The sequence below is a fragment of the Corvus cornix genome, chromosome 3 (assembly GCF_000738735.6).
Source record: "Corvus cornix cornix isolate S_Up_H32 chromosome 3, ASM73873v5, whole genome shotgun sequence".
In the NCBI taxonomy this organism is placed as follows: domain Eukaryota; kingdom Metazoa; phylum Chordata; class Aves; order Passeriformes; family Corvidae; genus Corvus; species Corvus cornix.
Window position 1 is genome coordinate 28,044,288 of NC_047056.1, and position 15,981 is coordinate 28,060,268.

Consider the following 15,981-nt stretch of genomic DNA (forward strand, 5'->3'; position numbering starts at 1 on the left):
GCAAAGTAAAACTTTTCTCCAGGAAATGATTCTTTTTCAAAATGATTATAAGATTATATGACTAGACTGTTGTGTGATGTAAACCTGTCTGTTCCCAAAAGCTTTGGTGTAGTTACACCACTTACAAAAGGATTTGCTTCAAAATTTTTAGCTGTCCCAGCACATTAGTTGCTGGTTAACTGGAGGTCTTCCTGAAAAGAGTGCATTTATCAGCATAAATGGACTTGTTTCTTCCCTTACGCAGAGGTTTTCAGTCTGCCCAACTTAGAGTGTTTGCCAGTTCAAAATTTATTATTTCTTGTCATCACTTCTCTTACAGTCATCACCTCTCTGGTGTTAGTCCAATTCTGTGGATTTGTCAATCACCACCACAAAGAAACCCAGAGCCAAAATAAACCTGGCACCGCTTTATTTCTGTATTACAAACGTACTGGCACAAACCTTGTCCACAGAATCTCCTATTTCAGCAAAGTGCTTGAAATCCCATTGACTTCAATTAGTAAGTTAAGCAAGTGCTTAAAAGCTGTATTTGAACTGGGGCCTGAAGACCATACCTTGGCCAACTGGATCTGTTGTCTTTTTTTTTTTAAGTTATGCTTTTAGAGGAATTTCCACATTTCAGTTCAGTCAAAACACCAAAAATTTGGATGAGATTAAGGAGAGATGAAAGTTGATACTACATTGTCTTCTGGCATCATTCATTTACAAACTGTTTGTAGTCAGTTAAGCATTAGGGATTCAAGGAGAGTGAATGAAAAAATGAGATGTTATGGGCTCAAAGCTTGGGGGGGTGGGGGGAGGGAAGAGGTCTTGCTCAGCAAAATGACACAAGGAAGGGATTTACTGATGTATCAGAAAAACATGGGCCACTATGAATAGGCTTTACTTCATGGTAGCTGAGGGTGTCTGGCAGTTCTATACTACACACTACTCCTGTTCTCCCTGCACACAATTACACGGGCATATCAGTGTAATGCATGGTTATTACAAAATAACCACAACCTACTAGGAAGAACATTTCATGCTTCTCAGTTGGACAAGGCTCATCTGGTCTTAATTTTTTTTTTAAGGAACATCTTCTATTTTAAGATTTTCCCCTGTTTAGCCAATGGAATCTATGTTAATTTGACCTCTATTAAATCAAATTTTTTCCATTATTCTCTCTGGTGATCAAAGAGCTCTGGGGCAGCTTCCTGAGAGGCCAGAATACCTAGCTGCTGGAGCAGGCCAGCTGAGCAGCACCATGCAAGTTCTTCCCCACCTCCTTGCTGTTGGGAAAGAGGCTTCCAGTCCGGCCACTTGCCCTCAGCCCCAGACCCATGTGCTTCCCTCACCCAAACCTCTCTCCCAGGCATGCTTGTGCTTCCCACTGGGAGGTTTTGTAGGAGGTAGAGCTATTGGGCACTACCCCTTTTCCTACTGGCTTTGGGCACCTTGCTTGGAGCTGAAGGGGAATCCCCAGGAGCTCTGCTGGCATGGTGGCTCCTCTCCACCACATCAGAGCTGTGGTGGCAGCTCCTTTGCTTCCTTGTTTTTGACAAGACTGGCAGGGACTGGTGCCTCCCACAGGGCCCATTCCTGCAGGTGACCAGGAGATGGCTGCTGAGCATACCTGGCATCAGCTGGAGCCTCCCAAGAGGCAGGTGAAGAAGTGTCCTGGCCCTGGGTGGTGCCAGCCAAGGTGGGTGATACTTGCATGGTTGACAGTGAGCTCCAGGGGAAACCCTGCCTATTCCCAACCAGAGTCTAGAGACTTCCAGCTCTTAGCAGTAGTCTGAAGGACTGAAACCTTGCACCTGGTGACTCAGGGCACGGCCATGCTGGTGATGGAGCGGGGTGAAGAGCCTCAAGTCTCTCGGGGAGGGCACTACCTTCAGCCTTGTGCCATTCCTATGTTGCCCTCCCGGGCCTGTCCTGGCGATGGGCTGTGGGATGGGATGTGCCAGCTTGGGCACAGGCCAGGTGGCTGCAGAGACAGAACAAGGGCAGCAAGAGCTTCTGCACTGCTCTTCCTGGCACATCTGCTCCCAGGAAATGCCAGTGGGATGTGGCAGGAGAGGCTCAGGCTGAGGACAGAGCCATTTCCCACTCTCACAGCGACACTGGACATGGCTTCCCCCTGCCCCAGAATGCGTGGGAGCAATGCTGCTGGCTGCAGCACGGCTGGGCCTGGCTCCTGTCCTGCCACGGAGCACCCTGGACAAATCACATCCTTGCTTTCTGCCTGAGTCCCTTGTTTGTAAAATGGACACAAATACTTCACAAGGGTGTTGTGAAACCTAATTAATTAATTAATACCTGTACTGCACTTTGATGTCCTCACATGAAAAGTCCTATATAACTACAAAGCATTTTTAATGTTATAAAGCAAGAACTTCTTGCTGTCTTGCCTTGGCAAAGAGGCTGATTAGATGTTATCAGTTCTGCTGCTCACATGCACAGAACCTGCTGCAATGGGGTTTGGATTCTGGTTTGTTTTTAAAGAGTCACATAGGATGATGGGAAGAGTTAATTTGGCAGTCTGCTCCCTGTGACTTCAGGGAGTGGCCAGAACTGGCTTTATATTTTCTGTCAACAAAATCAGCTAAATAGCCCCAGAAGAAAAAAAAAAAAAAAAAAAAAGCCACACAAAAAACCAAACCCTCACATATCTGTGCATACAGGTGTGTCCTGATGACACCTGCAGTAACAGGAGCAAAAGGCTTTCTAGCCCAAGCCTGAGGAAAAAGCTGTACCACAGGAGCACCTAATCCTCCATTTAAAAAACTGCATACTGCTCACATTTCATAGAAGGCAAATGGCTCCTAAGCAAGAGTCTGTTTGGGCCAAATCTCATTGCCTGTTTCTGTCTGTTCTGCTGTTAAGACTGTCCCTTTTGCAGTTTTACTACTTAAGTGAGGAAGACCCAACCTGTACAGTTGGGACTGAGGAGCTCTGATTCTGCCCTCATCATGAAATGTGTGGTACTGTGATGCCAGAAGGCACCATTGCAGAGCCTGTGCTTTAATCTGCACTCAACTGATAACGAATGTTAAGAAGCTGCACTCTATGGTCCTTCCTTCAGAGAGCTCAGTTATGTCAGCGTGCCGTGGAGGGATGAAAGTACAGCTTTTAGTGTTAAAATTCCCAACAGACCTGTCCTGCACTGCATATAAAATGCACTAATAAGTTAATGACAAAATACAAACGCCTTGACTCCTGCAATTTAGAAAACAGGAGCCAAAGGAGTCTTAATAATCCTGTTTTTCTTTCCCAATTAACACTGTAAACTTTCTGCATTTCCTTGACCTTGAAGAGCATTCCTGCACAATTCCACGTACTCGCCTCCACCTTCAGCCCTTCCAGCACAAACACAATACCCAGCAGTGCTGTTCCAGGCCCACAGCGGCACAGTGCCAACAAGCCTCTGCTCCCTCCCTCTCTGGCTGCCAGCACCCACTTTCTCTCCCTTCCCTGAAACCTAAAACTGGCTGTACACCTGGACAGTGTCATTTACTACGATGCACAGGTAAATACACGCATGAAGCACACTGCAAAGGGCTTGGGCTCCTTGTGTGCTGTCATTTCCAAAGGTTGCCTCAAAGCTTCGGGATGCTCAGAGCTGCCAGCAAGCAATAAGCAATTGCTCACAGGCAGTTGTTTCTTTTTTTTTTTTTTAATTTTAATGACAACTTTTCCCTGTGCTCATGGGGAGTGCTTTTGGAAGACAGCAGGATTCTGTGCGTGCCACTGCATCTGGCAGCACTGTGCCTGAGCTGGGTGCTCCCAGCCTGTCCAGCCCAGTGGAGTGAGAGGGGAGGAAGACAAAGTCCAGCTCAGGTGCGAACAGCTGGGGGCAGGAATATGCACAATGGGAGGAAACTGGGTACATCGCCTTTGCAAAACCAAATAAACAACACTTAGAGAAATGAAAAAAAACAGCCATCTCCCAAAGCAGCTTGGACAAAATCCTTTCCTTCCCCCAGGAACAGAGCATGCAGAGGCTGAAGTGTTTTCACACTGAAAGCATGGCATCGTTTGTGAGCTTTTTCCACAGTCTACAAATAAACAAAACCCAGGGAGTGTTTTGCATTCAATAGTTAATCACAGTTGGCTGAGCGTTTTTATTTTTCTTCACTGTAAAGGCATTCTTGGTCCGCCTCCCAAACAGCTTGTTTTGTCTGAGAGATTTAATCTTGAGTGGCAGGACAAGGTGCAAAGACAAACCTCAAAACAATTCTTATTTTTCTATAGCAAGATGCCAGTATGTAAAAGCTAACTACCCTGCAAACAGGCCTCTCAGGTTGGCATGCACAGGGCTTCTTGCCACAATTGCCAGTCGGCCTGGATACCCTGGCCCACAAAGCAGCTAATTTCACTCGGTTTTAACTCTTTCCTGTTTGTGAACTGCTCTTTAAGTGGTCTGAACAACCAGAATTCAACGCAGGTTGGACCAGTTTCTAGCCCTAGCTCCTCCCTGAAGAAGCATCTTGTTTGTATACAGGGAGCATGGCTCCGGAGGCCCAGCCTACTTTCAAATCCAAACACGGTTTTTCTTCAAAGCAACATCAAGGTACCTTTCATAAAAATGAAGGGATGATGCAATACATATATAGTGCATCAACAAGTACTCGAGCTGCTCTGCTCAGAATTAGCTTAGGCAGTTACTTAAGAGCACCGTATTGTACAAACATCAGCCACATTTTTGCAGCCATGCCTACTAACACAAGTAAATGACTGAAAAAGTACTGCATTTATTTAAATTTTATGGCTTCGCACTTTTAAGATCTAAAACTGGTTAGAAACAATAAACTTATGAAATCTCACCACTTATGCTCTTCATTTTGTTTTCAAGTGCTATTGCCTCTGAACAATCTTTAAAGGAGATAGTATCAGTTTGTGCTTAGATCTGTATCATATTAAAAAATGGGATTAATAAATAAATAATTAAATAATTAATTAAAACCATGTCCAAGTTACCTGAAAGGTTTGTCTTCAGGTCATTTAGTCCCACATTTTGCTTGAAGCAGGACTATCTTCAGTTGCTGGATAGGACCACCATGGCTTTGCCTACTCCTGGCTCACCAATCTCCAGGGAGATGCCCCAGCCTCTGGGGGGCACTGCTTCCACTGCGGGACTGCATGTTCTTGTGGAAACACTCTGCTGTGGGCTTGGTCTCCCGGAGATTTGTGCATTTCATGGTGCCACTTCTCGAGGCAGAATTTTTGGTAACTTTTCTCCATAAACACAATCCAACAGAGCTGACAGGAAGCAGTCAGGAAACTCCCTGCAAATTCATTTCAACAGCTTCTTGCAACTTCCCTACTCTGGTGCATGTAACGCTAGACACAGGGAGATACTTCTGATGTTTCTTTAAGGTATATGCTTTAAAATCAGTACAAGGTCTTAGCAAAGATGGGGGTCTATACAAAGCCATGCTGGTAACCTCCATCACCCTCTAAGTGTTTCCCCTGCATTAACTTCCCTGCTTCTTGAGACTGCTCCAAAGTACCTCAGGAGCAGAGAACATGAATAACACTTCACACAGTATATAGCTAATGTGGGGACCCTTTTGCCACGGTGTATCACAGTGCCAAATACATGGTTCATTTCTGCAAAGAGCCATGACCCATGATCCACTTCTAAAGCACCACAATAAAAATAATGCCCAGTTCAACAAAATGGCCATGACAAGTGCAGAACAAACACTCCTGCCATTCACAAGCATGACAAACCAAGCGATTAGATTATTTTTGAATCTCTCTTATAAAGTACTCCAGCAATGGGTAATGCCAGAGAGGGAATCGGATTTGCCCGAGCAATGTTCTGACAGATACCACCTCCTCTTCAAACCAGGCACCTCTGAGTGCTCCTCACAGCCTTGCTTTGAAAAGCCTTCTCCTCACAAGCAGGCATGTACCCAGCTTCGTATGAGCAATCCAGGTCATTGCTGAACACCTGTCCACTGGAGGAGAGGAAGGCAGGATCAAGTTGTGGGGGTTTTTCATGCAACCTGCCCATAATTAGCCCCAAGCAGCAGCTGAGTCACTCCCAGGAGTCCTGGGTGCTATTAGGACCAGCCACGCCACGGCCCAGTGTATAATTATATACCAGCCACCACTGTGCGGAAACGGCTCCATTTACTATCTGACCCCATTAGACAGAAGCTGTCATTTCTTCTTGGCTACCAGGGCTGTGGGTGCTCTGAGGAAGACGAGCCAAATTCTCACAGTCCAAACTCATTCACCCAAACTCACCTCCTTCTTGCTGAAACCAGCAGATGCCATCCTCTTTCCTGGTTCACCTGTGAGCTGCCCAAGAGCTCCCCTACGGTCAAGAGGCGAATGGGTGTGATGAGACACAACAACTACTGGATACAAGGGACAGGGAGGTGAGTGCAGAAAGTCTAGGAAACACAGCATGACAATACTGCCTATTTCATCAGAGAGCAGGCTCAGTTGGCCAAAACACACAAGAAATCACCCCTAGCTGGCAGGGCTGTACTTGAGTTGCAGCTGGATTTTATGGCTGCCTTTTCCTATCAAGGCATAAAGAGGAAACGCCTGGCCTCGGCAGCATCAGCAGGGTGGCATTTCCCCCTGGCACAGCTCCTGTGTTGTTGGGCACAAAAATGAACCTAGTCCCATCTGATGAGCAACCAAAGCCCGTTACCTCCTGCAGCCGGGATCTCACAAGCTACACACAGCACCTGAGCCAGCAGAGGCCCTTCTGCTGCTCCTCTGAGGAAACGCAAGAAATGGGTCTGGGTTTTTGGCACCCCAGGTTGCCAGCCCGTCACACCGAGCTCAAGTGAGGTTTGCTGGGAGGGGTGTGCAACGCTTGGGCTGCTGCTGACACTGCAGTTCAGAGAAGAAACACACGACTCCAACCTCCAGTTGCTACTCTTGCACCAGTGCTACATCCCCTTCGAAAGACACAAATAACCTCGACAGCTCTGGGTTTTAAACTAGTCCTGAAAAAATTTTGCTGAAAGGGACAGTGGAATAAGGGAAACAGGATGTCAAATTAGGATCAGCTTGAACCATTTCAAATAAACAACGAGGAAATAAAATGTACCCTGATTGCTGGCAGGCTTGAAGGCTTACAGAGTACTTGCCCCACCCAAATCAAGGGTTTGAAATGGAGCAGCAGTGGAACAGAAACCCCTGACAGTGTAAGATTTGCTGTTCCCTGGTATTGCTTTGCCATCCTCAGGGACAGAAAAAGCATCATTAGGGTTTAACTAGAGTTGGATGAAAACATGGAGTACCCCAAGGATCAATTTTCACTGCGGGCAGCTGCAGCACAAGGCATTAATTCTTCAACCTTTCTGATGACAGGAGAAACACGGGGAGCTGTAGACACAAATAACTTTAGACTCGTAGTGTGTATTTTGCAATGAAATGCTTGCTTTACTTCCTGTTGTTTAAAACTGCATTTATTCCTTAGCACTGCAAGAAAAACCTCCTGTATTTTGTACTGGGGGCACATTTAAAGGCCCATATATTGTAGACTCAGCAAGTGGCAGGGCAGCTGCCATACCTTGCTTCCTTTCTGATTTCTTGATGATTTAAGGCCTATTTTCAGCAGCCAATATTGGTTTTCCCCCTTGCCTTTTTTGCTTGGTAACTACCACTTTAACAAAATGGTGTTTGTGTAGTGCCTTGGAACCAAGACCTGAGCTTTTTAACATCAGACAGGGAACAGAATAAGAAAAGCAGGACTAAAATCACCAATATGCCATGGCCTTTCAAGGCATATGCTCAGAAATACATGGCAGAACTCTTGAGTTGTTGCAAAATAATACTTAGACTGCCAGATTTTTATTTCCTACATAGCTAAAATTACTTGCATGTTTCTGATATTTGTGTTTACCTTTCTCAAGAACAAAGTCTGAAATTATTCTCTGAATCTACAGAAATCAGTAAATTAAAATATTACAAAAACCCTGCACTGTTTGTAGACATTTTTCAGACTTTTACTGTCTTTCCCTGTAGGGGAAAACCCTATTGATGAAAAGTATAAACAAGATAAAATGGTGTCTGATCAGTGCTTTATTTAGGCTTCCTGCAGGAAGGGACAATTCACCTTGCCCCCGCTAATTTGCTAACATGGAAATTAAATGAAGATTTGGTAAAAAAAAATGTACCCAGTGCCATCAGCATGATTATCCTCTCTGCTCTGGTAACAGCCTTTCCTCAGAATTCTTCTGTTGTGGAGAACACAACACTTGGCTTAGTAAATAAAAAATAGCTTCTACTTATTTTTACAGCACATAGTTCTACACTTAATGTAGGCTCACAAGATGTTGGCATACACCTTGTTGCCTTGTCAAAAAAAAGAACTCAAGTTTGCTAAAACCAGCAGTAACTAGTAAGGATGAAGCAAAATTGCCCCAGAAGAGGACAGATACCTGAAAATAAAAACTGAAAAGGAGATGACTTAAGGGATTTTCAGTAACATTTAAGAAGTAAGAGTACCTTTAGGTTTAATGAGCATTACAATACATCAATTACAGAGACATAAGCAATTTAAGGGAAGAATGTTCACTGGCAGTTCAGTTTGGTCACAGACTTCATTTGCTTCACAGGGCAAGGAACAGCACCCCATAATTAAGAATCATGGTCATAAGTTGTGTCCAAAGCTTGCTACCTCCTTGCAGCACATCTTTCTCACAAAGCTAGAAAGGTAAGAAACTCCCTTCTCTACTGACAAAGGACTCGTCCTTTCATCTTCATGTACCACAGCTGCACAGACACAGTGCTAGAAATGTATTTCACACCTGCACTGGTGACCCTCACGTGCTGCTACAGGTTTCTGTTGCCTGCTGCTTCTCTGGTTAAGAGTACTGACACAGAAGGATGTCTAAGCTGCAGTCCCTACTCATCACTTAAAACAGGTTTCTGAGCTCTGCTAAACCCCCAGCCTTGGTATTAGGGGGCACTGCTCAATGGAGAGTACTCAAGATTTAATCCTCTCTTTCCTAGGTAAGAAAGCTCTGTGTAAAACCACCTGAAGTGAGACTTAAAGCACTGTACTTTATGGCTAAATCTCATCCACTGACTGAGTCACCAAAGATGCTTATTGCTGTAGGCTCTGGACAGGATTAGAGAAAGGGAATATACACAGAAACATCCCTAGGGAGGGTTTAACAATGCACAGATCTGTGCTAGCTCCAGCAATGTTCTATTCTCAAAAACTGACTCAAGTCTACTCTCTGTATGAATGGGAGTGCAGATTCAGCAAATGAAAAGTGCCAATCAACAAAGCAGTGGCCAGGACAATGGAAAGATCAATGAAGGCCAAGCCATGTATGGTATAGTTAACTTTGATTTATTCTTCCAGCTGTTTGTCTGGTCCTTCCAGCAAGTTGACGAAAGTCTGACTTTGAATCCTAAGATTTGGTATTACTTCTAGCACAGTGGATTGTGTATGCAGACGAATGAAGGCTTGACTCTTAAGTTTGTGATTTAAGGACCTTTGGAAAACCATGCATTAGGAGGGCTTAGTAACTCAAGACTTACCACATTCTTTCAGTCAAAACTAGGACAGAACAGAGTTTAGGCTTTTCGATACCTTTGCAACATTGCTCTTTTTCTCCTGTGTTCTGTGGTTCTCATAAGCAAAGGAAAATAGCCTAGGTCTGACTGCTCCCTTCAACTGCACATATCACATAATAGGGAAGGAAGCGCTGAGAGTCTCAGGGCCGTTAAACTGGCCACAATGGAAATTATAAAACAGGAGATAACAGAAATAACTACAACTCATTATCCCAGCCTTCATGGCTAACTTAAATGCCTTCAATGGATACTTGGTGTGATATAAAATTATTCAAACTAATCCTCTCTTCTGGTATAGTATTTAAATGGAAATTCTTCTGGAGAGAAGCTTTCATTCATTCCAGTGTCTCTCCTCTCAATACCCCACTTGGAGAGCTAACACCCAATACTTCTGAGAACTATTAGAAAGGGATCCATAAAATACCATGTAGGTCAAAGAGTGCAGGATGGCCTTGAAATAAAGAAAATGTTCATTAAGTGTAACAAAACCACCTTTTCTTCTAATCTAAAAATTGATAGACTTACATTAAACACAAACAGTACAGTTTTTCATCTTTTCTACCTTTTTTTTCCAAAATACTACCAATTGTAGCATGACATTAAAATTAGACTGAAACTATTGATTTGTTTCTATGTATGTTAGTGAAAAGTTGGTGAAACTATTGAATTCAGCACAATTAATTGCTGGTTTAGGCTTTTTGTACCCTCAAAATATTCTCTTTCACGGCTCTAAAACTCTTCAATAATAAAGCGGTTCATTGTCCAAAACAACTAGGACTGAGGTGAAGGATGCATTTTTGGTTGAAAACAAACCTAAATTCTGAAGGGTGGACCTCTTTTCAAACGACTGTGCAATTGCTAGCCTTTGAATGACAATAACTTCTGAAAAGATAAAAAAAATACTGGTGCCACTTGGGCAATCAGGTATATAAAGCACACAGTGTGTTCATGGGGCAATCACTACAACACTGAATCAAAGGCAAAGTTATAAAATGTAAGATTCCAGGAATGTACTGATGCAACTTAAGGGTTTGGTTTATACCTTTTGAAGATGGCTAGAGATTGTTTCTATCAGATTTTGAACATTATGAGAACAAATGTTTTCCATTAGCCACCTGCCTTCTCCCACCCCATTCACAAGGTTGGCTTACTCTTGAGTATGTGTCTCTGGCTTTGACCTGAAGAAATGTAGATGTGAGATCATCCCAGTATACTAAACAATATTTTGTTCTTAAGTCATCTGAGGTTGTTCAGTTATGATTTTGCTATTCACATAGACCCATTACCTTCCACATCTGCTCTAAGCATGCAAAAGCCTCATGCAATGTCTCCACAGAGGGAATTCAGGCTCAGACCTTTGAAACTGTTGACAGTCCTCAGATAATGCACTGAGAGTCACAAAGGGGTGGGTCACAGGACAGAATATATCTCCTCTGCAGACTTAAAATAAAACTTCTGATTTTGTTTGCAGCTTAATTTTCAGCCAGAAACTTCAGTATTAAATTAAAATTTCCCCACAAACTAGCTAAAAATACCTGTAGTTTTTAGAGGTGAATTATCTGTATAATTCTTAATTGTTAAGCTTCACTACTCAAAACCCATCTGTATTTCCTAGGTGAATATAAACCCTGAAAAGCACTATTTTTCATGTGAAATAACAAGTTATAGAAAGGGTAGGAGAATACTGCCAATCAAGTAGTTTGATGAGATTTCCTTGCACGTGGTGCTATAGTGAATAATTTAAAATTAAATGTTTTCCAGTTCCACTGTATCATCTGCGTACTGTTCATTTAGTTCCTTGTATTTAGCAGAAGTAGGGCACATTTTCCAGATACCATTTATAAGCAACATACTCTGTTAATTTTATTCCTTACTGGAAAGTACCTTGGTCTGTTCACAAATTAATTGGGGAAGTGACATCGTGACCATTAGTCCCAACTGGTGCGCCTGACACAAGCAGGAAAGAAAGGATGAATAGCTGGGATTTTGTGTTTGGCATTTCAGAATTAGGGGAGGTAATGTTTCCAGTTATATACATCTAAAAATAATTTCTGAGAAGATATGTTGAACTTAAGCATTAAGCTAAATACCTACAGCCCCTATGTTATTTCATCAGTTATTTTCCAAGACATCATTCATTCCTTTGTTGAAAGTTTGCTTCTTAGCAGTATTTATCTTATTTGGAAAAATTACAGGTCTATGAAAGAGCTTTATTTTGTTATACTGATTTATATAACTAGTTACTCGCATGTTGGTACTAAAGAAGCAGAACTTTTTTGTAATGGCACGGGGTGCTCATTAGGAAAACACCAAAATTGTACAACTGGAAATAAAAACAAACCATAAAAGCCTAACATTTCACATAAGATGAGCTTTCAACAGAAGTATCAGAAAAACCACCAAACCTCAAACACCTTGCCATATTAACTTCAGACCAACTGGAAAGGCACTGAGAGTTGAAGTGTGCAACTCATATCCATACCTGTGAGAGTAACAAGCACAGTGAGACGCAAACCTCCAAGGCAGAATATGGCACTGCACAGTCCATGAGGCATTCCCGGTACATATGGCAGTTTTATGTTTTCTTAGGATAAGCTGAAAATGTTAACTAAATATACACACTACATCATACTTCCATGGGGGAAAAAAATACAATTTAGACCACCTGAAGACAAGGAAACAAGGCATAACATACATGAAATTGTTGGCACAAGAAAGTGTTATCATATCAATACATGCCCTTTTAAATTTACTCCAACAGATACATAGAGGAATGGTGGTGGCAGAGACAAAGGGGCAGGGCTAATATCAAATATTCAGTTCTAAGCATGCTAGTGAGGTCTTTGTTTCAAAAACTGAAGCTACTAAAACCACTTCAGAGGCAAAAAAAGCACCTATCAAGATAGTCCAATCCATTTCCAGGCATTCTTCTTCTGGGCTGACATGTGCAGATTGAAGGATCTGTCCAGTATAGTTTCCATGCCCGAAGCTGCCTAAAGCTTCCCATTAGCAAATGCTGCCTCCTGGAACTGAGGGACAAATGTCTTGAAATATGTCCTAGTGAAAAGAACAGAAAATATATGATTAGGAAGGAGTAATCTTAAAAGCATGAATTGAAGCACTTGATGTTTCCCACGTTTCCTACTTCCCCTGTGTGGAAAAGGCTTCACACATGGTATGAAAGGCCCAAAGACAGACAAGGCAATGGAGCAGGAAAACAGTGAAGTCAGAATACGTGCAGGAGATAAGCTCTTGATCTGTCTCCTAAGAGAAACCTTGACACTGTCACTGCTGATGGCAGCAGTTTACATAAGATAATACCAGCAACATTGGATGAACTGTAATTCCTTTTAGTAAACTTCAAAATTTATAGGATAATGTCCTTTTCTGAAGTGTGCTTTGTATATTTTGGATCTTAGTCTATCTTCTTTACAAAGGATCAAGTGACTCATATAGTTAATCCTATATATCCAAAACTGAGTTAGAACTGTACCTTTGAGTTTTTTGTCCTGAGACACTCAACCATGTAATAAATGTATTTTAGATGTCCCAGGGATGCCCTTTGTTTGCCAGTTATTGTAGAAGTTGCTTCATCATTTTGCCTTTGGTTTCTGCCTACTGCGTTTTGCACCGAACTTTCACTTTCCCTTTTTTTTTAAATTTTGTTTTCTATTTGTATCACTGGTCTCTATAAATTTCTCTCCTGTTCTGCTCACCAAGAAGAAATCTAAAGTGAGAATAGCTGCAATGTCATTTATTAGATTCCTGATCTCTCTGCTGCTTTACCTCCTGAATGAAACACACACCAAGCAGCTTCACAATCATAATGTGTTTCATAACTGCAGTAGAAGCTTTGGCAATCACCGAACAACAATCATACTTCCTCACACCTAAAAACGTTGCAAGACCACAAAGAGAACGCTCCTCTCTCTTTGTGAGGTTGTGCCTGGCAAATTAATTAACAGATAGCTGCAGTCAGCTTTTGTGCACAAGCTGTAAACGCACATGAGATGCTGTCCAAAGGTTAAAAGAGCAAAGGAAAGTAAAAGCATTTCTGGACTGAGGAGCTGATCCCAGAAATGGAAACCAGAAAGAGGACAACCAGCACACACACACATTTTATAGCATACAAGATTGTGCTGTGTATTTACAGAACACACTCTGGTTTATTGAAGCAAAGTTCAGAAAACAACCTTCATCATCATGCCCGCAAAAGTGATTGTTCATGCTGGCACACACTCATACATAAACCAGCTGAGAAGGTCTGCCTGTCCCCTGATCTCAACAGCTGAGTGCCATTTCTGTATCTGTGTTTTTTCTACCATACCTTTGAAATTGCAGCTTTTGTAAGTCCTGGTGAATTCTATGTATTTTGCTAGCTCAAGAAGTATCACCTGCATGTTGCCAATGTCAGGGTATCTTTTACTTTTTCTTGGTTTATCTGTCCTTACATTTAATCATGCTTCTCTGCTTATTTTAAATAGCTTCTCCCTTCCCCTTTGACAGCTTCTCTGCAGACTCTCTTCCATTCACATGATCTTAACTGACTTGATAAATGTTACTTAAAACTTCCCCTTCTAAAACTGGAAAAATTCTTAATTATTAAATGGGATACAATCAGAATTATTTTCCTACATTTTATTTCTTTTCCTTTATAGCATGTCTGTACTTTGTATTAAACCCACACTTACTGCATTATATGCAGCAATTATATATGCCTTTTCTGTTAGGTAAATTCCAGAACGAATGCTTCTGATACCACAAACACCCTCCCACACCAACTTTATCTACACTTGCATCCTTTCTTTTCACTGATTCCTGCAGTAGAGCTTGTATCCTTTGCTGCAAAACTAAGTCCAACACCCCCCTACATTCTGATCAGACGTACTGTTTCAAAGAGGATGTTATTTCATTGGTAGCTCATATAAACCTCTTGGCGATGTTGCATACACTACAAAAATTCCTTTGGTACTTCATCATTTTAAGTGTCTATTTGTTTTCTTTTTATACCTCAAAGTACATGCTTAAAGTTGCCCTTATCATTTTGGTCTTCTCCAGACTGAAGCAAATGCAGTGCCACAAGTGTACTCAGGTTATGTTCCTCCATTTCTGTCCCTCTCCCACACACCTTAGATATTTCAGATGAAACAAAACCGGAGATAATTACGGTTCATCACACATACACAAAAAAAAAAAAAAATTAACACCGCTCCCTTAACCCCCCCAAACCAAAACAAAATAGGCCCTGCTAAGAGATCCACAAGTTCAGTATACTTGATCGGACTGTATCAGCTACAGCACACTTAGTAGATTGAGGAGGAAGGAGGGAGAAGTAGGAGAAGGTAAATGAAACTCCTTAATGAACAGTGGAAAATTTTTTCTAAATTTTTTCTTTTCATCCAAAGTTTGGGACAAAACCATGTGTTAAAACACCCGATTTTCCTGTGAAATGGAAATTACAAGATTTTTTCTCCTCTGCAGAGATTACCAGTAAGGAGGAAAAGAAGCACCAATCACCTTCTGAGTAAGTTCCATCTATCAACCATCTGGCATTGAAGTCAAAGTGTACATGTTTCTGCCCAAATAGGACCTTGACATGAACTATTATGTCACAACAGACGACATGAAATAACTTTAAGAGCGATATAAACTTTTTTGAAGGACAATACTCTGCTATAGACTGCATGGTAAAGGACTCTTTCACATGGAATGCTATTCCTTATAGAAAGACTTTATATCAAGAGACAACACTCACACTCCAGCATCTTGTACATTCAGGCACAGAGAAACATTGAATATAAACACGAACTTTGGAAAAAGATGCATTCCTCATACCCTATTCGCATTAACACATTCACATGAATTTATACCCTCAATAACTATGATGTGTGCTATACCACAGGAATTCATATAAAAATATCTGAAATTTTTTTTCAGAAACTTTGTCACACGATATTCTCAAGCTATCTCCAAACTATTTTGAAATTATTACTTTTATACACACTAGATATGTATTTCAGCTCTGGAGAACTGCTATTAAAAAACCCAACAACAGTAATTTGGGTACCTGCTGAATTACACTGAAGATGAAGAAAGCTAACTTGACCTGTGGTCTCTGAAGGCTGTGTCAAATGGCAGAAATCAGCTTTTGACCAATGCCTTTTCTCATTTCTGGGAAAGATGGGAGATCCTTCTTTCTCCTGCTTTCATCTACCATGTTCTTGGTAGGTCTGCATCACACTGACCTCACACCAAGCTCAAAAGACCTGCGTAAATTCTCCTTTAAGTACAGAGAAACTAATTTGTACAAAGTCCACAGATACTCTTTACGTGAGTGTTGAGTACAATGAACACTCACGTAAAGTAAAACACACATTGAGTGTTGCATCCTTCTCGTAATGGTTTAGATCTCAGCTTAAACAGTTTAAAGAGTTGCTTTCT

General features: G+C 41.8%; 1 protein-coding gene across 2 annotated transcripts in view; it reads right to left on the minus strand.

Annotated features, from left to right (window-relative positions):
• Positions 1-392: 392 nt before the first annotated feature.
• BABAM2 (BRISC and BRCA1 A complex member 2) overlaps positions 393-15,981 on the minus strand; it is a 171,784-nt gene continuing 156,195 nt past the window's right edge. For both annotated transcript variants that reach the window (XM_039569042.1, XM_010393724.4), the window contains exon 12: positions 393-12,597. In XM_039569042.1, coding sequence (XP_039424976.1) covers positions 12,534-12,597 — 64 coding nt within the window. In that variant the 3' untranslated portion in view covers positions 393-12,533. The remainder of the gene's footprint in view (positions 12,598-15,981) is intronic.